At 52.1% G+C, this 22,981-nt stretch overlaps 1 protein-coding gene across 20 annotated transcripts in view; it reads left to right on the top strand.

Moving 5' to 3' along the window:
• The window catches only part of LOC140389512 (TRAF2 and NCK-interacting protein kinase-like), a 302,323-nt gene that overhangs the window by 160,855 nt on the left and 118,487 nt on the right, over positions 1–22,981 (top strand). For all 20 annotated transcript variants that reach the window (XM_072473662.1, XM_072473663.1, XM_072473661.1 and 17 more), the window contains exon 4: positions 18,794–18,919. In XM_072473662.1, coding sequence (XP_072329763.1) covers positions 18,794–18,919 — 126 coding nt within the window. The remainder of the gene's footprint in view (positions 1–18,793; positions 18,920–22,981) is intronic.

Below are 22,981 nucleotides of genomic sequence, written 5' to 3'. Positions count from 1 at the left end.
CACTGGGGGACAGTACTGGTGGGGTGGGTCTGTCACTGTATAACACTGGGGTACAGTACTGGTGGGGACGGGTCTGTCACTGTATATCACTGGGGTACAGTACTGGTGGGGACGGGTCTGTCACTGTATAACACTGGGATACAGTACTGGTGGGGACGGGTCTGTCACTGTATAACACTGGGGTACAGTGCTGGTGGGGGCAGGTCTGTCACTGTATAACACTGGTGTACAGCACTGGTGGGGACGGGTCTGTCACTGTATAACACTGGGGTACAGTACTGGTGGGGACGGGTCTGTCACTGTATAACACTGGGGTACAGTACTGGTGGGGACGGGTCTGTCACTGTATAACACTGGGGTACAGTACTGGTGTGGACGGGTCTATCACTGTATAACACTGGGGTACGGTACTGGTGGGGACGGGTCTGACACTGTATAACACTGGGGTACAGTACTGGTGGGGACGGGTCTGTCACTGTATAACACTGGGGTACAGTGCTGGTGGAGTCGGGTCTGTCGCTGTATAACACTGGAGTACAGTACTGGTGGGGACGGGTCTGTCGCTGTATAACACTGGGGTACAGTACTGGTGGGGACGGGTCTGTCACTGTATAACACTGGGGTACAGTACTGGTGGGGACGGGTCTGTCACTGTGCAACACTGGGGTACAGTACTGGTGGGGACAGGTCTGTCACTGTATAACACTGGGGTACAGGACTGGTGGGGACGGGTCTGTCACTGTATAACACTGAGGTACAGTACTGGTGGGGATGGGTCTGTCACTGTATAACACTGGGGTACAGTACTGGTGGGGACGGGTCTGTCACTGTATAACACTGGGGTACAGTACTGGTGGGGACGGGTCTGTCACTGTATATCACTGGGGTACAGTACTGGTGGGGACGGGTCTGTCACTGTATAACACTGGGATACAGTACTGGTGGGGACGGGTCTGTCACTGTATAACACTGGGGTACAGTACTGGTGGGGGCAGGTCTGTCACTGTATAACACTGGGGTACAGTACTGGTGGGGACGGGTCTGTCACTGTATAACACTGGGGTACAGTACTGGTGGGGACGGGTCTGTCACTGTATAACACTGGGGTACAGTACTGGTGGGGACGGGTCTGTCACTGTATAACACTGGGGTACAGTACTGGTGGGGACGGGTCTGTCACTGTATAACACTGGGGTACAGTACTGGTGGGGACAGGTCTGTCACTATAACACTGGGGTACAGTGCTAGTGGGGACGGGTCTGACACTGTATAACACTGGGGTTACAGTGCTGGTGGGGACGGGTCTGTCACTGTTTCACACTGGGGTACGGTACTGGTGGGGACGGGTCTGTCACTATAACACTGGGGTACAGTACTGGTGGGGACGGGTCTGTCACTGTATAACACTGGGGTACAGTACTAGTGGGGACGGGTCTGTCAGTGTATAACACTGGGGTACAGTACTGGTGGGGACGGGTCTGTCACTGTATGACACTGGGGTACAGTACTGGTGGGGAGGAGTCTGTCACTGGATAACACTGGGATACAGTACTTGTGGGGACGGGTCTGTCACTGTATAACACTGGGGTACAGTACTGGTGGGGACGGGTCTGTCACTGTATAACACTGGGGTACAGTACTGGTGGGGACGGGTCTGTCACTGTATAACACTGGGGTACAGTACTGGTGGGGACGGGTCTGTCACTGTATAACACTGTGGTACGGTACTGGTGGGGACGGGTCTGTCACTGTATGACACTGGGGTACGGTACTGGTGGGGACGGGTCTGTCACTGTATAACACTGGGGTACAGTACTGGTGGGGACGGGTCTGTCACTGTATAACACTGGGTACAGTACTGGTGGGGACGGGTCTGTCACTGTATAACACTGGGGTACAGTACTGGTGGGGACGGGCCTGTCACTGTATAACACTGGGGTACAGTACTGGTGGGGACGGGTCTGTCACTGTATAACACTGGGTACAGTACTGGTGGGGACCGGTCTGACACTGTATAGCACTGGAGTACAGTACTGGTGGGGACGGGTCTCTCACTGTACAACACTGGGGTACAGTACTGGTGGGGACCGGTCTGTCACTGTATAACACTGGGGTACAGTACTGGTGGGGACGGGTCTGTCACTGTATAACACTGTGGTACAGTACTGGTGGGGACAGGTCTGTCACTGTATAACACTGGGGTACAGTACTGGTGGGGATGGGTCTGTCACTGTATAACACTGGGGTACAGTACTGGTGGGGACGGGTCTGTCACTGTATAACACTGGGGTACAGTACTGGTGGGGACTGGTCTGTCACTGTACAACACTGGGGTATAGTACTGGTGGGGATGGGTCTGTCACTGTATAACACTGGGGTACAGTACTGGTGGGGACAGGTCTGTCACTGTAAAACACGGGTACAGTACTTGTGGGGACGGGTCTGTCACTGTATAACACTGGGGTACAGTACTGGTTGAGACGGGTCTGTCACTGTATAACACTGGGGTACAGTACTGGTGGGGATGGGTCTGTCACTCTATAACACTGGGTTACAGTTCTGGTGGGGACGGGTCTGTCACTGTGTAACACTGGGGTACAGTGCTGGTGGGGACGAGTCTGTCACTATAACACTGGGTTACAGTACTGGTGGGGCCGATCGGTCACTGTATAACACTGGGGTACAGTACTGGTGGGGACGGGTCTGTCACTGTATAACACTGGGGTACAGTACTGGTGGGGACGGGTCTGTCACTGCATAACACTGGGGTACAGTACTGGTGGGGATGGGTCTGTCACTATAACACTGGGGTACAGTGCTGGTGGGGACGGGTCTGTCACTATATAACACTGGGGTACAGTACTGGTGCTGACGGGTCTGTCACTGTATAACACTGGGTACAGTCCTGGTGGGGATGCGTCTGTCACTGTATAACACTGGGGTTACAGTGCTGGTGGGGACGGGTCTGTCACTGTTTCACACTGGGGTACGGTACTGGTGGGGACGGGTCTGTCACTATATAAGACTGGGGTACAGTACTGGTGGGGACGGGTCTGTCACTGTATAACACTGGGGTACAGTACTGGTGGGGACGGGTCTGTCAGTTTATAACACTGGGGTACAGTACTGGTGGGGACGGGTCTGACACTGTATAACACTGGGGTACAGTACTCGTGGGGACGGGTCTGTCACTGTATAACACTGGGGTACAGTGCTGGTGGGGTCGGGTCTGTCGCTGTATAACACTGGGGTACAGTACTGGTGGGGACGGGTCTGTCACTGTATAACACGGGTACAGTACTGGTGGGGACGGGTCTGTCACTGTACAACACTGGGGTACAGTACTGGTGGGGACGGGTCTGTCACTGTATAACACTAGGGTACACGACTGGTGGGGACGGGTCTGTCACTGTATAACACTGGGGGACAGTACTGGTGGGGTGGGTCTGTCACTGTATAACACTGGGGTACAGTACTGGTGGGGACGGGTCTGTCACTGTATATCACTGGGGTACAGTACTGGTGGGGACGGGTCTGTCACTGTATAACACTTGGATACAGTACTGGTGGGGACGGGTCTGTCACTGTATAACACTGGGGTACAGTGCTGGTGGGGGCAGGTCTGTCACTGTATAACACTGGGGTACAGCACTGGTGGGGACGGGTCTGTCACTGTATAACACTGGGGTACAGTACTGGTGGGGACGGGTCTGTCACTGTATAACACTGGGGTACAGTACTGGTGGGGACGGGTCTGTCACTGTATAACACTGGGGTACAGTACTGGTGTGGACGGGTCTGTCACTGTATAACACTGGGGTACGGTACTGGTGGGGACGGGTCTGACACTGTATAACACTGGGGTACAGTACTGGTGGGGACGGGTCTGTCACTGTATAACACTGGGGTACAGTACTGGTGGGGACTGGTCTGTCACTGTATAACACTGGGGTACAGTACTGGTGGGGACGGGTCTGTCACTGTATATCACTGGGGTACAGTACTGGTGGGGACGGGTCTGTCACTGTATAACACTGGGATACAGTACTGGTGGGGACGGGTCTGTCACTGTATAACACTGGGGTACAGTACTGGTGGGGGCAGGTCTGTCACTGTATAACACTGGGGTACAGTACTGGTGGGGACGGGTCTGTCACTGTATAACACTGGGGTACAGTACTGGTGGGGACGGGTCTCTCACTGTATAACACTGGGGTACAGTACTGGTGGGGTCGGGTCTGTCGCTGTATAACACTGGGTTACAGTACTGGTGGGGATGGGTCTGTCACTGTATAACACTGGGGTACAGTACTGGTGGGGACGGGTCTGTCACTGTATAACACTGGGGTACAGTACTGGTGGGGACGGGTCTGTCACTGTATAACACTGGGGTACAGTACTGGTGGGGACGGGTCTGTCACTATAACACTGGGGTACAGTGCTAGTGGGGACGGGTCTGACACTGTATAACACTGGGGTACAGTGCTGGTGGGGACGAGTCTGTCACTGTATAACACTGGGTACAGTACTGGTGGGGTCGGGTCTGTCACTGTATAACACTGGGGTACAGTGCTGGTGGGGACGGGTCTCTCACTGTATAACACTGGGGTACAGTACTGGTGGGGTCGGGTCTGTCACTGTATAACACTGGGGTACAGTGCTGGTGGGGACGGGTCTCTCACTGTATAACACTGGGGTACAGTACTGGTGGGGATGTGTCCGTCACTGTATAACACTGAGGTACGGTACTGGTGGGGACGGGTCTGTCACTGTATAACACTGGGGTACGGTACTGGTGGGTACGGGTCTGTCACTGTATAACACTGGGGTACAGTACTGGTGGGGACGGGTCTGACACTGTATAACACTGGGGTACAGTGCTGGTGGGGACGGGTCTGACACTGTATAACACTGGGGTACAGTGCTGGTGGGGACGGGTCTGTCAGTGTATAACACTGGGGTACAGTACTGGTGGGGACGGGTCTGTCACTGTATAACACTGGGGTACAGTACTGGTGGGGACAGGTCTGTCACTGTATAACACTGGGGTACAGTACTGGTGGGGATGGGTCTGTCACTGTATAACACTGGGGTACAGTACTGGTGGGGACGTGTCAGTCACGGTATAACACTGGGGTACAGAACTGGTGGGGATGGGTCTGTCACTGCATAACACTGGGGTACAGTACTGGTGGGGATGGGTCTGTCACTGTATAACACTGGGATACAGTACTGGTGGGGACGGGTCTGTCACTGTACAACACTGGGGTATAGTACTGGTGGGGATGGGTCTGTCACTGTATAACACTGGGGTACAGTACTGGTGGGGACGGGTCTGTCACTGTAAAACACGGGTACAGTACTGGTGGGGACGGGTCTGTCACTGTATAACACTGGGGTACAGTACTGGTGGGGATGGGTCTGTCACTCTATAACACCGGGGTACAGTACTGGTGGGGACGAGTCTGTCACTATAACTCTGGGTTACAGTACTGGTGGGGACGGGTCTGTCACTGTATCACACTGGGGTACAGTGCTGGTGGGGACGAGTCTGTCACTATAACACTGGGTTACAGTACTGGTGGGGACGGGTCTGTCACTGTATAACACTGGGGTACAGTACTGGTGGGGACGGGTCTGTCTCTGTATAACACTGGGGTACAGTACTGGTGGGGACGGGTCTGTCACTGTACAACACTGGGGTACAGTACTGGTGGGGACGGGTCTGTCACTGTATAACACTGGGGTACAGTACTGGTGGGGACGGGTCTGTCACTGTATAACACTGGGGTACAGTACTGGTGGGGATGAGTCTGTCACTGGATAACACTGGGGTACAGTACTTGTGGGGACGTGTCTGTCACTGTATAACACTGGGGTACAGTACTGGTGGGGACGGGTCTGTCACTATAACACTGGGGTACAGTACTGGTGGGGACGGGTCTGTCACTGTATAACACTGGGGTACAGTGCTGGTGGGGATGAGTCTGTCACTGGATAACACTGGGGTACAGTACTTGTGGGGACGGGTCTGTCAATGTATAACACTGGGGTACAGTACTGGTGGGGATGAGTCTGTCACTGTATAACACTGGGGTACAGTACTGGTGGGGACGGTCTGTCACTGTATGACACTGGGGTACAGTACTGGTGGGGATGAGTCTGTCACTGGATAACACTGGGGTACAGTACTTGTGGGGACTGGTCTGTCACTGTATAACACTGGGGTACAGTACTGGTGGGGACGGGTCTGTCACTGTATGACACTGGGGTACAGTACTGGTGGGGACGGCTCTGTCACTGTATAACACTGGGGTACAGTACTGGTGGGGACGGGTCTGTCACTGTATAACACTGGGGTACGGTACTGGTGGGGACGGGTCTGTCACTGTATAACACTGGGGTACAGTGCTGGTGGGGATGAGTCTGTCACTGGATAACACTGGGGTACAGTACTTGTGGGGACGGGTCTGTCAATGTATAACACTGGGGTACAGTACTGGTGGGGATGAGTCTGTCACTGTATAACACTGGGGTACAGTACTGGTGGGGATTGGTCTGTCACTGTATGACACTGGGGTACAGTACTGGTGGGGATGAGTCTGTCACTGGATAACACTGGGGTACAGTACTTGTGGGGACTGGTCTGTCACTGTATAACACTGGGGTACAGTACTGGTGGGGACGGGTCTGTCACTGTATAACACTGGGGTACAGTACTGGTGGGGACGGCTCTGTCACTGTATAACACTGGGGTACAGTACTGGTGGGGACGGGTCTGTCACTGTATAACACTGGGGTACGGTACTGGTGGGGACGGGTCTGTCACTGTATAACACTGGGGTACGGTACTGGTGGGGACGGGTCTGTCACTGTATAACACTGGGGTACAGTACTGGTGGGGACGGGTCTTTCGCTGTATAACACTGGGGTACAGTACTGGTGGGGACCGGTCTGTCACTGTATAACACTGGGGGACAGTACTGGTGGGGACGGGTCTGTCACTGTATAACACTGGGTACAGTCCTGGTGGGGACCGGTCTGTCACTGTATAACACTGGGGTACAGTACTGATGGGGACGGGTCTCTCACTGTACAACACTGGGGTACAGTACTGTTGGGGTCGGGTCTGTCACTGTATAACACTGGGGTACAGTACTTTTGGGGATGGGTCTGTCACTCTATAACACCGGGGTACAGTACTGGTGGGGACGAGTCTGTCACTGTATAACACTGGGATACAGTACTGGTGGGGACGGGTCTGTCACTGTACAACACTGGGGTATAGTACTGGTGGGGATGGGTCTGTCACTGTATAACACTGGGGTACAGTACTGGTGGGGACGGGTCTGTCACTGTAAAACACGGGTACAGTACTGGTGGGGACGGGTCTGTCACTGTATAACACTGGGGTACAGTACTGGTGGGGATGGGTCTGTCACTCTATAACACCGGGGTACAGTACTGGTGGGGACGAGTCTGTCACTATAACTCTGGGTTACAGTACTGGTGGGGACGGGTCTGTCACTGTATCACACTGGGGTACAGTGCTGGTGGGGACGAGTCTGTCACTATAACACTGGGTTACAGTACTGGTGGGGACGGGTCTGTCACTGTATAACACTGGGGTACAGTACTGGTGGGGACGGGTCTGTCTCTGTATAACACTGGGGTACAGTACTGGTGGGGACGGGTCTGTCACTGTACAACACTGGGGTACAGTACTGGTGGGGACGGGTCTGTCACTGTATAACACTGGGGTACAGTACTGGTGGGGACGGGTCTGTCACTGTATAACACTGGGGTACAGTACTGGTGGGGATGAGTCTGTCACTGGATAACACTGGGGTACAGTACTTGTGGGGACGTGTCTGTCACTGTATAACACTGGGGTACAGTACTGGTGGGGACGGGTCTGTCACTATAACACTGGGGTACAGTACTGGTGGGGACGGGTCTGTCACTGTATAACACTGGGGTACAGTGCTGGTGGGGATGAGTCTGTCACTGGATAACACTGGGGTACAGTACTTGTGGGGACGGGTCTGTCAATGTATAACACTGGGGTACAGTACTGGTGGGGATGAGTCTGTCACTGTATAACACTGGGGTACAGTACTGGTGGGGACGGTCTGTCACTGTATGACACTGGGGTACAGTACTGGTGGGGATGAGTCTGTCACTGGATAACACTGGGGTACAGTACTTGTGGGGACTGGTCTGTCACTGTATAACACTGGGGTACAGTACTGGTGGGGACGGGTCTGTCACTGTATAACACTGGGGTACAGTACTGGTGGGGACGGCTCTGTCACTGTATAACACTGGGGTACAGTACTGGTGGGGACGGGTCTGTCACTGTATAACACTGGGGTACGGTACTGGTGGGGACGGGTCTGTCACTGTATAACACTGGGGTACAGTGCTGGTGGGGATGAGTCTGTCACTGGATAACACTGGGGTACAGTACTTGTGGGGACGGGTCTGTCAATGTATAACACTGGGGTACAGTACTGGTGGGGATGAGTCTGTCACTGTATAACACTGGGGTACAGTACTGGTGGGGATTGGTCTGTCACTGTATGACACTGGGGTACAGTACTGGTGGGGATGAGTCTGTCACTGGATAACACTGGGGTACAGTACTTGTGGGGACTGGTCTGTCACTGTATAACACTGGGGTACAGTACTGGTGGGGACGGGTCTGTCACTGTATAACACTGGGGTACAGTACTGGTGGGGACGGCTCTGTCACTGTATAACACTGGGGTACAGTACTGGTGGGGACGGGTCTGTCACTGTATAACACTGGGGTACGGTACTGGTGGGGACGGGTCTGTCACTGTATAACACTGGGGTACGGTACTGGTGGGGACGGGTCTGTCACTGTATAACACTGGGGTACAGTACTGGTGGGGACGGGTCTTTCGCTGTATAACACTGGGGTACAGTACTGGTGGGGACCGGTCTGTCACTGTATAACACTGGGGGACAGTACTGGTGGGGACGGGTCTGTCACTGTATAACACTGGGTACAGTCCTGGTGGGGACCGGTCTGTCACTGTATAACACTGGGGTACAGTACTGATGGGGACGGGTCTCTCACTGTACAACACTGGGGTACAGTACTGTTGGGGTCGGGTCTGTCACTGTATAACACTGGGATACAGTACTGGTGGGGACGGGTCTGTCGCTGTATAACACTGGGGTACAGTACTGGTGGGGACGGGTCTGTCACTGTATAACACTGGGGTACAGTACTGGTGGGGACGGGTCTGTCACTGTATAACACTGGGGTACAGTACTGGTGGGGACGGGTCTGTCACTGTAAACACTGGGGTACTGTACTGGTGGGAACGGGTCTGTCACTGTATAACACTGGGGTACAGTACTGGTGGGGATGGGTCTGTCACTGTATAACACTGGGGTACAGTACTGGTGGGGAAGGATCTGTCACTGTATACACTGGGGTACAGTACTGGTGGGGACGGATCTGTCACTGTATACACTGGGGTACAGTACTGGTGGGGACGGGTCTGACAATGTTGTGCCTCGAGTGCAGGGTGTTTTTTGGCCTCTATACTCCCACGAGTAAATGTGGAAATGAGTTTCCCCTGTTGTCTCAGTCCTCAGCCTCTCCTCACACCCACCATCACAGCTGCTGCATTTCGGTCATGGCAGATATACTCTGCTGTGTTTATGTATTGCTCGTCACTGCATTTACATTGCCAGTGTTTACGAGCTCGGAGCAGCTTTGTTCTTTGTGTGGGGTAGATCAAGTGTGTGCTTTATCTGTGCTCCCCTCTCTTTGCTCCTGTCAGACTCAGGGTGGCAAATCTTTCTCCTTTCGCTGCGACTCCTCCCTGCAGCCATCTTTAGAATTCCCACGACACATGATGGAACCATTATTGTCCCAACACAGCCACATTGCTGAATGCAGATTACGGCCCTGTCATCTCCCTACAGCTTCACATCGTTCTGTCTGAGCTCCTAATGATGGACCTGGCTCTGACATCCACAGCACAACCACTTCCAGCAACATTCCTGTAATTATTTCACCTCTCACCGCCTTGCTCGTTCGTTCCCTGTTCTGAAAAAAATACGTTTGATCTGAAAGCGTTTGCCCCCTCCCGACGATCCACAGCCCCCACCCCTCCCCAAAAAGGACCATGACTTGTGTATCTCCGATTAATTGAAGGGGTCGCAATGTTGCCCGCTGGTTAACCTGGTGACATTGAAACAAACATCATTGGGAATTTCTTTCGAGATGAGCAAAGACTGGCTTGTATTATACACTGCCTTAGCACATCACAAAGAGCTTTGACAGCCAATCGATGAATTACTTTTTATAAAACTATAGTCGCTGTTGGAATGTCAGAATCAGGGCAGGCAGTTTGCATACAGTTCGATCTTTCTATTGACCCTCCCTCTGCACCATTCCCTCGGTGCTGACCCCATGCCAGTTGCTGACCCTCTGCCAGTTGCTGACCCCATGCCAGTGCCCCACGCCCTGGGCACTGACCCTCCGCCAGTGCCCCACGCCCTGGGCACTGACCCCTCCCCCCCCCGCCAGTGCACCACGCCCTCGGCACTGACCCCCCCCCCCCCGCCAGTGCGCCACGCCCTCGGCACTGACCCCCCCGCCAGTGCCCCACGCCCTGGGCACTGACCCCCCCCCCCCCCCGTGCGCCACGCCCTCGGCACTGACCCCCCCCGCCAGTGCGCCACGCCCTCGGCACTGACCCTCCATTTCCGCAGAGTGATCCTGTACTCTCTGGAGTTGAGAAGAGTGTGGGGTGATCTCACTAATATAAGATTCTGGGACAGTGGGAAAGGCAAAGTGCCAAAGTTCCACCCCCCCCCCCCCCCCCCCCCCCACCCACCCACTGCCTGAAGAACCCCGAACTGGGAGGTCTCCGTCTGAGACGAGAGGCCGACCATTTCGGACTGAGAAACGTCTTCACTCACTGGAGGATTGAGCTCCAGAGAGCTGCTAATTCGGCATCATTGGTTGTTGAATACCAAAATTTTCAGCAGCTAAGGAAACAAAAGGATATGGAGATGCGGGAGAGTGAAGTTTGAGATGGCAAATCAGCTATAATCTTACCGAATGATAGTGCCGGCTCCATGTTCCTCCTCCTGATCCTATTTCTGTTTTTCCCCACAGTTTTTCCCACTTATTTAATCTGCCTCAGGCAACAGCTTGCAGCAGCTCCCAGGTTCGGGTGTCGGCCAAGGACTGTCCTAGCTTTTAAGCAGAACTACTTGCAGGCACGGTGGCACAGGGGGTGGCACAGTGGTTAGCGCTGCTGCCTCACAGCGCCAGGGTACCAGGTTCGATTCCCGGCTTGGGTCACTGTCTGTGCGGAGTCTGGACGTTCTCCCCGTGGCTGCGTGGGTTTCCTCCGGGTGCTCCGGTTTCCTCCCACAGTCAAGGTTGTGTGATTTGGCCGTTCTAAATTGCCCCTTAGGGTGGGGGAGTGGGCCTAGGTGGGGGCGCTCCTTTGAGGGGTCGGTGCAGAATCGATGGGCCAAAAGGCTTCCATCTGCACTGTCGGGATTTTTCTCTGACGAGTATTCTGCATCGGTCAGATCAAACTCCCTGTTTTTGTTCCAGAAATGCTTCTTTCTTCACCCGGATTCATACAGCATAGAAAGAGGTCATTTAACCTACTGTGCCTCTGCTCATTAAAGAGATATCCGATTAGTCCCACGCACCCGGACTCAATAAAACCTTCTGTTTCAAATATCTATCTAATTTCCTCTTAGAATTTACAAGTGTTGAATCTGCTGCTACCCATCTTTTCATTTTCGATACATTCTAGATCTCAAACGCCCGACTGTGTCAAACAATAAAGAAACAAATTCTTTGCCGATTTAGTAATGATCCGTCTCTGATTGTCAAAGTGGAAATACATTCTCGCTACCGGCCTAGAGAGCTAAATGTGAGACATCAACAGGAAGCACAGTCCAGGTGAACGGAGGGGGAAACAGGAAGGCTGCTTGTTTGAAAGCCGGAAATGGGTTTTTGTGTTGCAATACTTCATAAGATTCATGAACTCGCTGACACAGTAAGGCATCCACACACTTAATCATTTTGCAACAAAGCTGCTGCTGAATCGAATCATGGATTAGTAAAGCATGGAGGAGTCAATTGGGCTGATTCCAGGCTCTTTCAAAGGACAATCCACGAGTCCTACTCCCTCTCTGTTCCCCTTATCCCCACAATTTCCTTCAAGGATTTGTCCAATTCCGCTTTTAAAGGTTGCCATTGAATCTGCATCCACCACCCTATCAGAGTGCATCACAGATCCTAACCATTCGTTACACAGAAAGGTCGGCTCTGGTTCTTTCGCTCGTCAGCTTAGGTTTCTGTGGTTATCCAGTGTGGTGGCTTGAGGCAGCACGGGGGAGACTTCCAGTACATCGGAACAAGGGTTCATTAATAACGAGTACGGGTAAACGATACACAGGCAGAGAGTCTCCAAACAGGTCTTCACTCTCTGGCTCCAGGGTCCACTCTGGCAGGGTCCTGCTCCCAGGGCCCCGTGCCCTTCCCCCATTGGTCGGGTTTGGCGCGTTCCCACGTGATAGGCTCCGAGCTGGTCACGTGGACCCCGAGGGCTCAACCCTCAAAGTGGCCAAAGGGGAAGTACCTTCCCCTTTTAACCCCTCAATAACATATTGATAGAACAGGTTACGTACGGTTACTATAGGTTCCCGTAACAGCCTCCCCGAACAGGCCCCGGAGTGTGGCGGCTAGGGGCTTTTCACAGTAACTTCATTGAAGCCTACATGTGACAGTAAGCGATTTTCATTTCATTTTCATTTCATTTCATATAGACAATATAATGGTTGAGGAACACGAGGGGAGAGAGTCCATAACAGTTCATCACTATCTGAATCTTTCAGGGGACCTTCTGGGTCCTGTGGGCCACCTTGTGGACCAGGGCTGTTTAGCACAGGGCTAAATCGCTGGCTTTGAAAGCAGGCCAGCAGCACGGTTCAATTCCCGGAACAGCCTCCCCGAACAGGCGCCGGAATGTGGCGACTAGGGGCTTTTCACAGTAACTTCATTTGAAGCCTACTTGTGACAAGCCATTTTCATTTTCATTTCTTAGTCCGCCAACCGACTCCTCCAACTCTGAGGTAGCAACGCTGTTGTCCTTGGCCGATTTTGTCTTGAGAGGTGACCACTACAGCAGGGGCATCACTCGGAATTCCTAGATTCCCTCTGCTCCCGTGGTGGAGCCGGAACACTGCTGCTGCCTGCTGGCTCCAACTGTCCGGAGTTTGGAGTTCTGATCCTTCAGCTCCTTACGTGGTCAGTGTGCTTCCAGCATATCATTCTTCAAATTCAGCACATAGCAGACTGGCTGTGATTGTGATCCAATTCTGCCCCTTTTTTGCGAAATGTGCTGTTTCCTCCAGGAGACCTGCCGTTCCTCCACCCTCCCGGCCAAATTCGGGAAAACTAAGTCCAACCGGATCCGGTGGCGACGGCCCATGAGTATTTCTGCCGGTGTGATGCCCGTGGTGGCGTGTGGCCGGCGGGGGGGGGGGGGGGGGGGGGGGGGCAGATGTGGTATGAGCCTGCAAAAAGCTGGCCAGCCTAAGACGTAGTGGCCAGCTGGACTGCCCCTTTATGGCTGTTTTGAACGTCTGCACAGCTATCTCTGCGGAGCAGTTTGATGCTGGTCGATAGGAAGCGATTGGATGGCGAGTGCCCTTTGTTCAGTCAAAGTGTTGAACCTCTTCTTCTGTGAACGCAGTGCCGTTGGCAGACACTATTACTTCGGGGAGGCCATGGGGTAGCAAACCCCCACCGCAGGGTCTCGAATGTGGCCGCCGAGGCTGTTGGCCCATCACTTGGAACCGCTAACCAGTTTGAGTGGGCGTCAACCAAGACGAGGAACATTCTGCCCGAGAAAGGACCAGCCAAGTCCACGTGTACCCTGATCCATGCACCACCAGGCCACTCCCAGGTTGGCTATGGGTGATGACATCTGTGTCTGGCAGGGGCTGCCCTGGTGCACCACGTGTTCAATATCCTTATCTACCAAATGTCGCTCCTCGCTAGTATGTCCATTTTGTTTGACCTGGATGGGTGTTGTTTAATTCCTGCAACATTTCTTTCTCGATCTGTGCATATTTTCGCTCAGCATCTGAAAGAGTTCTGGAGGAGAAGGTAATTGGCCTCTGTGTGCCATCCTCCATTGACTGGGATAGAACCCCCCCCCCCCCTCTATTCCATATGGCGGTGCATCGCAAGTTAAGATGATGGGCTGACCTGGGTCAAATAGACTTGATGACTGTGAGACCTGCGTGGCAGGTCTTCTTGTGTGGTTCCTTCCAATGCAGACGCTACTGTTTTCTTAAAAGCAAGTGAATTGGCACCAACGTCGTTGCTAGGTTGGGGATAAATTGATAATAGAAGATTATTATCTCAAAGAAGGACTTTACTTCTGCCACATTCTTGGGAGCCAATATTTCTCTGAGGCTCTCTGCTTGTCTGCGAGTGGGTGCAGGCTTTTGGAGTCCACTTTGAACCCTTGCTAATTTGACCTCACGATCTTGAAAAGTGCACTCCTCACATTTCAGTTGGATTCCCGCATCTCTAAATCTTCTCAGCACCTCTTCGAGGCTGGCCGGGTGCTCTTCATGCGATGTTTCTGTTACTGGATCTTCATCCAGGTAGACCACGACCTTCAGGATGCCCTGGAGCAGGTTCACCATTGTGCATTGGAATATGGCACAGGGCCAAAGGGCAATCGGGTCTATTGAAACAGTCTTTATGCGTGCTAATTGTTGCAAACTTTCAGGAATCTTCATCCAGTTCTAACTGCAAGTGGGCATGGGTAAGGTTGAGTTTGGTGTAAGCGAGGCCCCGCGGAGACTTCACAATAAGGTCTTCAACTTGTGGAATTGGGTATTTATCTCCATGAGCTGTCTGGTTTATTGCTAACTTGTAATCCCCATGGCCCGGTTTAGAACAGGTTTGATGGGAGTCGCCCGTTCTGAAAACTGCATAGGTTTGATAATTCCCTGTTCTTCCAGGTGTTTAGGTACGGCTTCCACTTTTTGGTGAAAGTGTAAGGGACTGGTCTCACTCTGAAAAGCTTTGATGTTGAATCAGGGTTGATGTAAATCTTGGCCTTTATGCACTTTATTGGACCCAATGCGTTCTGGAATACGTCATTATGTTTGCATAAGACTTCCTGAAAACATCCAAAATTTTGAAGATTTTCAACTAGTTCAAGTTGTTTTGGCGCAACCAATCTCACCCCCATGAGACTTGGCCGATGTCCGTCGCCAAGGTAGCTGGGCATCCTGGTGTTAATACAACGCTGGCGCCGGGATTGTCCCCATCATTTTCAGGGTCTCCTCCGTTTATGTCGCCAACTTGGCTATTGTGCTACTGAGGTTCCAAGTCTGAATTCTTCCAAGTGTAAACCTTCATCTTTAGTGGTTTTCCATTTACTGTGAAGACTATCTCAATCGGGGCGGTTCTGCTCACTTTCACCATGTGTAATCTGTTATGTTTCTGAATTACTCTCCACTTCGTTCACTGGAGCCCTGACTTGTTTTTTTCTGATTTGGCACGTTCTGCCTGGTGCGGCAACGTGGGAGAATTCAGATTGTCCAATTCACCTAACAAGCGCGTCTTTCGGGACTTGTGGGAGGAAACCGGAGCACCCGGAGGAAACCCACGCAGACACGGGTAGAACGTGCAGACTCTGCACAGACAGTGACCCAAGCCGGGAAACAAACCCGTATCCCTGGCGCTGTTAAGCAGCAGTGCTAACCACTGTGCTACCGTGCCGCCCATAATCCCAATCACGGGCACTTTTCACTCACTGTCTTATTGATGCCATCGATGCTTTTCTACTTCCCTGTTTTTGGAAGCTTCTCCCTTTCCCCTCGAATCCTGGACTACTGCCGACTTGCGATTGATCCAGTTTACACTCGCCCCAATGTGGTGGCTCGAGGCAATACCGGGGGGACTTCCAGTAACAGAACGAGGATTTGTTGAGAACCAGTAAAAGTGAACTATACACAGGCACAGAGCCGCTGAACAGGCCTCCGGCTCCAGGGTGCACTCTGTCCGGGACGCCACGCATTTTCCCCATTGGTCAGGGTTCATGCGCTCCCATGTAATGGGCCCAGAGTCAGTCACGTGGGTCGTAAGGGCTCCTCCCCCTTTAAAGAGGTCACGCTACCACATTGAGAGGTCACGCTACCACATTGACCTTTCAGCCAAGAGAAACAATTTTTCTCAAAATTCACTAGACTCTGGGGTGGTCCCAGCGGATTGGAAAGTAGCAAACGTGACACCACTGTTTAAAAAAGGAGGTCGGCAGAAAGCGCGTAATTATAGGCCGGTAAGCTTAACTTCGGTTGTAGGGAAAATGCTGGAATCTATCATTAAGGAGGAAATAGCAGGGCACCTGGAGGGAAATTGTCCCATTGGGCAGACGCAGCATGGGTTCATAAAGGGTAGGTCGTGTCTGACTAATTTGGTAGAATTTTTTGAGGACGTTACCAGTGCAGTAGATAACGGGGAGCAAATGGATGTGGTATATCTGGATTTCCAGAAAGCTTTTGACAAGGTGCCACACAAAAGGTTGCTGCATAAACTAAAGATGCATGGCATTGAGGGTAAAGTGGTAGCATGGGTAGAGGATTGGTTAACTAACAGAAAGCAGAGAGTGGGGATAATTGGGTGTTTCTCTGGTTGGCAACCTGTAACTAGTGGGGTCCCTCAAGGATCAGTGTTGGGCCCACAGTTGTTCACAATTTACATAGACGATTTGGAGTTGGGGACCAAGTGCAACGTGTCAAAGTTTGCAGACGACACTAAGATGAGTGGTAAAGCAAAAAGTGCAGAGGATACCGGAAGTCTGCAGAAGGATTTGGATAGGTTAGGTGAATGGGCTAGGGTCTGGCAGATGGAATTCAATGTTGCCAAGTGTGAGGCTATCCATTTTGGGAGGAATAACAGCAGAATGGATTATTATTTAAACGGTAAGATGTTAAAACATGCTGCTGTGCAGAGGGACCTGGGTGTGCTGGTGCACGAGTCGCAAAAAGTTGGTGTGCAGGTGCAACAGGTGATTAAGAAGGCTAATCGAGTTTTGTCTTTCATTGCTAGAGGGATGGAGTTCAAGACTCAGGAGGTTATGCTGCAATTGTATAAGGTGTTGGTGAGGCCGCATCTGGAGTATTGTGTTCAGTTTTGGTCTCCTTACCTGAGAAAGGACATATTGGCACTGGAGGGAGTGCAGAGGAGATTCACTAGGTTGATCCCAGAGTTGAGGGGATTAGATTATGACGAGAGGTTGAGTAGACTGGGACTGTACTCATTGGAGTTTAGAAGGATGCGGGGGGATCTGATTGAGACATATAAAATCATGAAGGGAGTAGATAGGATAGATGCGGACAGGTTGTTTCCACTGGTCGGGGAAAGCAGAACTAGGGGGCATAGCCTCAAAATAAGGGGAGGTAGATTTAGGACGGAGTGTAGGAGGAACTTCTTCACCCAAAGGGTTGTGAATCTCTGGAATTCCTTGCCCAGTGAAGCAGTTGAGGCTCCTTCTTTAAATGTTTTTAAGAAAAAGATAGATGACTTTCTAAAGAATAAAGGGATTTGGGGATATGGTGTAAGGGCCGGAGAGTGGAGCTGAGTCCACAAAGATCAGCCATGATCTCATTAAGTGGCGGAGCAGGCTCGAGGGGCCAGATGGCCTACTCCTGTTCCTAGTTCTTATGTTCTTATGTTCTTCACTTGCCCGATCTAAATCAGTCCAAAGATGTGCGGGTTAGGTGGACTGGCCATGCTAAATTGCCCTTAGTGTCCAAAATTGCCCTTAGTGTTGTGTGGGGTTACTGGGTTATGGGGATAGGGTGGAGGTGTTGACCTTGGGTAGGGTGCTCTTTCCAAGAGCCGGTGCAGACTCGATGGGCCGAATGGCCGCCTTCTGCACTGTAAATTCTATGAAAAAAAATCCTCCATGATTTTAAAGACCTCCATCGTATCGCACATATCTCCCCTAAGCCCGCTCTGTTCTAAGGAGAACACCACCAGATTATTCACTCTGTCCTTGTAACTGTGATCCTCCATTCTTGAAACCATGTTTGCAAATCGCTTTGCTTTTTAAAAAATGTATTAATCCTCATGTTGTGGGCATGGGTGGCAAGGCCAGCATTTATTGTCCATCTCTAATTTCCCATCGGAATGTGGTGGTGAGACACCTTCCCGAGCGATTGCAGTCCGTGTATAGCGGTTTGGATAGAATTCCATGGCTTGGTGGGCCAGTTCAGAGGGAAGTTGAGCGCCTCTCGCTGTGGGTCATGGGTAGACCAGACCAGATGAGGCTGGCAGACTTCCTTCCCTAAAAGGCATTAGTGAACTCTTCTGCACTCTCTCTAATGACTGTTTTGCTATTTATTCGTGACTGATCGGACCGAGGCCGTAAATGCATTTCCCTACCAATCTAAAAATCTGTCCTTCCTAAAAAGAGGTGCACAAAGTAAATTTAATAAGTCACTAGGGGTCACACTAATGTTTTTATATGTCTAGTGTAACTTTCTGATATTTTTAGTCGGTGCTGCAATTTACGAAGCTCAGGATCTGATTCTCTTTGTTAACTGCTTTTACTAAACTGTCCTGTCACCTTCAAAGGTTCCTGCAAAGGTTTACTCCCGAGTTATTGAGGCCCGTGAGGTCTCCTCGTCTCCTGGTGCAAGAGTGCCAAATCCAACTCTTTTCAAAGACGTTTGTTTCTTTTCACAGGACGAAGAGGAAGAGATCAAGCAGGAAATTAATATGCTCAAAAAGTATTCGCACCATCGAAACATCGCCACTTATTACGGCGCCTTCATTAAGAAGAATCCCCCTGGAGTTGATGACCAGCTTTGGGTAAACTGATGACAATTTTATTACAGGTTGAGACTCGCTCCGGTTGCGCTGACATAAGTTCGCTATTTAAATTTGTTTTTGCGGGATGTGGATGGGATGTCGCTAGGCTACGCCGGCATTCGTTTCCCGCCCCTAATTACCCTTGAAAATGTGGTGTTAAGCCACCATCTTGAACCTCTGCAGTCCATATGGTACACCCACAGTGCTGTTAGGCCACACAATGTAGGTGGAAGTATTTGTGGAGGGGAAGGGTTGCGTCCAGTGACAGCAGTCATTAAGGCCATTTTAAGGTGTCGCAGTGGCTGGCACTGCTGCCTCTCAGCGGCAGGCACCCAGCTTCGATTCCGGCCTCGGGTCACTGTCTGTGCGGAGTCTGCACGTTCTCCCCGTGCCTGCGTGGGTTTCTTCCGGGTGCTCCGGTCTCCTCCCACGGTCCAAAGGTATGCTGATTAGGTGGATTGGCCATGATAAATGGCCTTTAGTGTCTGGGAACCCAGGTTAGGTGGGTTTATGGGTTACTAGGACAGGGCGGGGGCCGAACTCTAGGTAGGGTGCTCTTTCGGAGGGTCAATGCAGACTTGGTGGGCCGAATGGCCTTCTGCACTGTAGGGATTCTATAAATGCAATGAACCCCCCTCTCTAGGTGTTCCCTGCTGGGAGGCCGTTCTATGGTTATTGGTTGATCCCGTCGGCAGGAACAGCCGGGAAATATTAGCCCTCATCTTTTTTCAAAAATTGTTTCGGCTTTTTGTAACAACAACTTGAATTTATACAGTTCCCTTAGTGTTGTAAAACATCCATCAGAGTGGTTATCAAAAAGAATTTGATACCAAGCCACCACGAAAAGACATTAACTGGTGAGTAAAGACTTGGTCAAAGCAAAACGTTCCAAGGAGTTTCCTAAAGGAGGAAAAAACATGAGGATGGGAATTTTAAAATTGAGGATTTACCAGATTGGTGGGGGGGGGGGGGGATGCTATTTGGCCGTTAACCAATCGGCAGTGAGATGTTTTGCTCTCTAATTGGTGGAGGAAGTCAGTGTGGCACAAAGGTGGATGTGTCGGCCCACTAATGGCTGGAGCAGGTGGACAAGTCAAGTGATTAAACCTCAACCACAGTGATGGGTGTGAACAGGCCTCGGTGCGAGTTGAAATTAGGGCAGCTGGGTTTCTGATTACCTTGTTTCGGGGGGTGAAAGGTGGGAGTCTGCCCGGGAGAGCAGTAGAATAGTCCCGTCTGGAGGGTCTCACTAACGTAAATCAGACACAATTTGCTCTCCATCTAGATAAGGAGATAAAGGACAAGTGGATAAAGGTTTGGCCTTCAAGGAGGAGTGGCGGGTACCTCTGAAACATTGTTGAATTGATGTCTAACATGCTCTAATCTTTTCATTTCCATCATTGGGAAAACAGGTAGTGAGGAGGCAAGAAGGAATTGAGGAGCAACCAAACTGTGTGCCACAGCTTGGTGTCCAGAAACATCTGGGCAGATTAATGAAGCAGAATGCGTGATGACTGTACTGGGCCTCGTGGGGAGGAGGTCAAGGGAAAGAGTGGGGGGGGGGAGAAATGAATGTGTGGGAGCAAATGAAACTGCACGGGGAGGAGTCACCTAGAAATGAGAAGGCTGAATAATGGATGTCAGAGGGGCAGGACTGCAACAACAAGAGAGAACGGGAATTCACAAATGTGACTCTCAGCATGAAAGGGACACCATTGTCATGGAAGGTGACATTTGGGTAGCGAGAGTGAACAATGTGTCAATGTTAATCACCATGGCGTCTCATGGCGATGCTCGTCAATGTGGTCCAGTCTGCTCGGGATCGAAAGGTTTTCTCAAAGGCACGTTGTCATTTCCCTGTTAAGAGTTGGCTGGAATTGACAGATCCAGTCCTTCTGTAAGAGATGTTAGACTCCAGCTTTGGAAAAGTTGGATAAATCAGGAGGCCAGTCGATATGTTCCTTAAGGAGAAGAGTTTTTAGGATCTAACACGAGGTGAATATAGTGCATGTATCTGTTAGGAAAATAAAGGTAGTTTTAAGGGATTTATATTTGTATTGGTAAACATTACGAATTAGGTATAGTAAACCTATCATCACATTCATCTCGGACAAAGGTGTTTGTATGCGTGGGAAATGGTTTCAATTCCAACTGTGATTCTATTGTGCTTAGAGGGGGCTATACCATGAAGAATAAATAAAAGCATGTGGGCGTTGCTTCGCAATTGAGGGCTTATAAAGTAGAGAAGCTTTTAAGTTTTAGTTTAGATAACTTGATTGCAGTTGGAGATAGGTAGTGAGGGAGAAGACAGCTGTCAAAGCTCTGTTAGAAGTAGTTGGTTTAGAAGACGAGAGGGAACATCTCTCTCAGATTTTCTAAAAGAAACGCCATACGATAGAGTAATGGTTAAGAAAACAGGTGCAGAGATCTGGGGCGGGATTCTCCGATATCGGCACGATGTCCACCGACCGGCGCCAGAAACGGCGCGAATCAGTCCGGCATCGCGCCGCCCCAAAGGTGCGGAAGTCTCCGCACCTTGAGCAGCCGAGCCCTCACCTTGAGGGGCTAGGCCCGCACCGGACTGATTTCCACCCCGGCAGCTGGCGCGAAACTGACTTTGCCGTGCGGCGCATGCGCGGGAGCGTCAGCGGCCGTTCACGGCATCCCCGCGCATGCGCAGTGGAGGGGGTCTCTTCCGCCTCCGCCATGGTGGAGTCCATGGCGAAGGCGGAAGGAAAGGAGTGCCCCCACGGCACAGGCCCGCCCGCGGATCGGTGGGCCCCGATCGCGGGCCAGGCCACCGCGGGGGCACCCTCCGGGGCCAGATCGCCCCGCGCCCCCCCCCAGGACCCCGGAGCCTGCCCGCGCCCCCCCCCAGGACCACGGAGCCCGCCCGTGCCGCCGTGTCCCGCCGTCCCAAAGGTGGTTCAATCCACGCCGGCTGCCGTGGGTTGACAGCGATGGGACTTCGGCCCATCGCGGACCGGAGAATCGCCGGGGGATTCCCGCCGACCGGCGCGGCGCGATTCCCGCCCCCGCCGAATCTCCGGAGGCGGAGAATTCGCGACACGGCGGGGGCGGTATTCACGCCGGCCCCCGGCGATTCTCCGACCCGGTGGGGGGGTCGGAGAATCGCGTCCCTGAAGAGCAGTTAATTAAGGGACCTAGAGAAATGGGGCGGGATTCTCCGACCCCCCGCCGGGTCAGAGAATGGCCGGGGGGCGGCGTGCATCCCACCACCACCGGCCGCCGAATTCTCTGGCGCCAGAGAATTGGTGGGGGCGGGTATTGCGCCGCGCCGGTCGGTGAACCTCCCCTGCGCATGCGCGGGGACGACGTCAGCAGACGCTGACGCTCCCGTGCATGCACGGACCCGTGCCGGCCGGCGGAGTCCCTTCGGCCCCGGCTGGCATGGCGCCAAAGGCCTTCCACGCCGGGCGGCGGAGTGCCAACCATTCCGTGGCGGGCCTAGCCCCTAAAGTTGCGGAGGATTCCCGCCGTGAGCCCCCGCCCCGCCGGGTACAGGAGAATCCCGCCCATGAAGTGAACTTTCCAAGAAGTCTGAGGTTAAATATACCAGAACAGAGAACTGTTTCAGTAAAGACCGACCGAGCTTCGAAGAAGGCGGAGGCGCCAGTAAGATATCTGAAGTGATTTTCCGGTTTGTGTGATTTTTACTACAGCCCCACGGAGTGTGAGTTGAAATAACTACGGAAATCAGTGGCTGGGTCTCTTGAGTTTATGTCAAAGCAGTTAAGACAAAAAGGGGTGGTGTAAAATTCCTGGACTGGATTCACTGTTACAAGTGGAGTGGAAGCTTGAGTTCAAAGAGTTGTTTGTAGAACCTGGACTGGATTTCGGAATGCAAACTGCTAAGGGAAAGCATTATTATGAGGAGATTTTAAAGCGTGTCTTTAGAAGTGGAGTTTAGACATTCTCATGTGACAGTCATCTGGGGGATGTGGGGGATCTGACACTAACTTGGGCTCAGACCGAAGTGTGTGTATTTGACCACAGTCATCTTGCGTGCTTAAAGGGGACTTTAATGTTGATGAGCCTATT

This window comes from Scyliorhinus torazame, chromosome 14 (assembly GCF_047496885.1).
Source record: "Scyliorhinus torazame isolate Kashiwa2021f chromosome 14, sScyTor2.1, whole genome shotgun sequence".
Taxonomy (NCBI): Eukaryota; Metazoa; Chordata; class Chondrichthyes; order Carcharhiniformes; family Scyliorhinidae; genus Scyliorhinus; species Scyliorhinus torazame.
The sequence above is the reverse complement of the archived record's forward strand: the minus strand, read 5'-3'. Positions and strand labels throughout refer to the sequence as shown.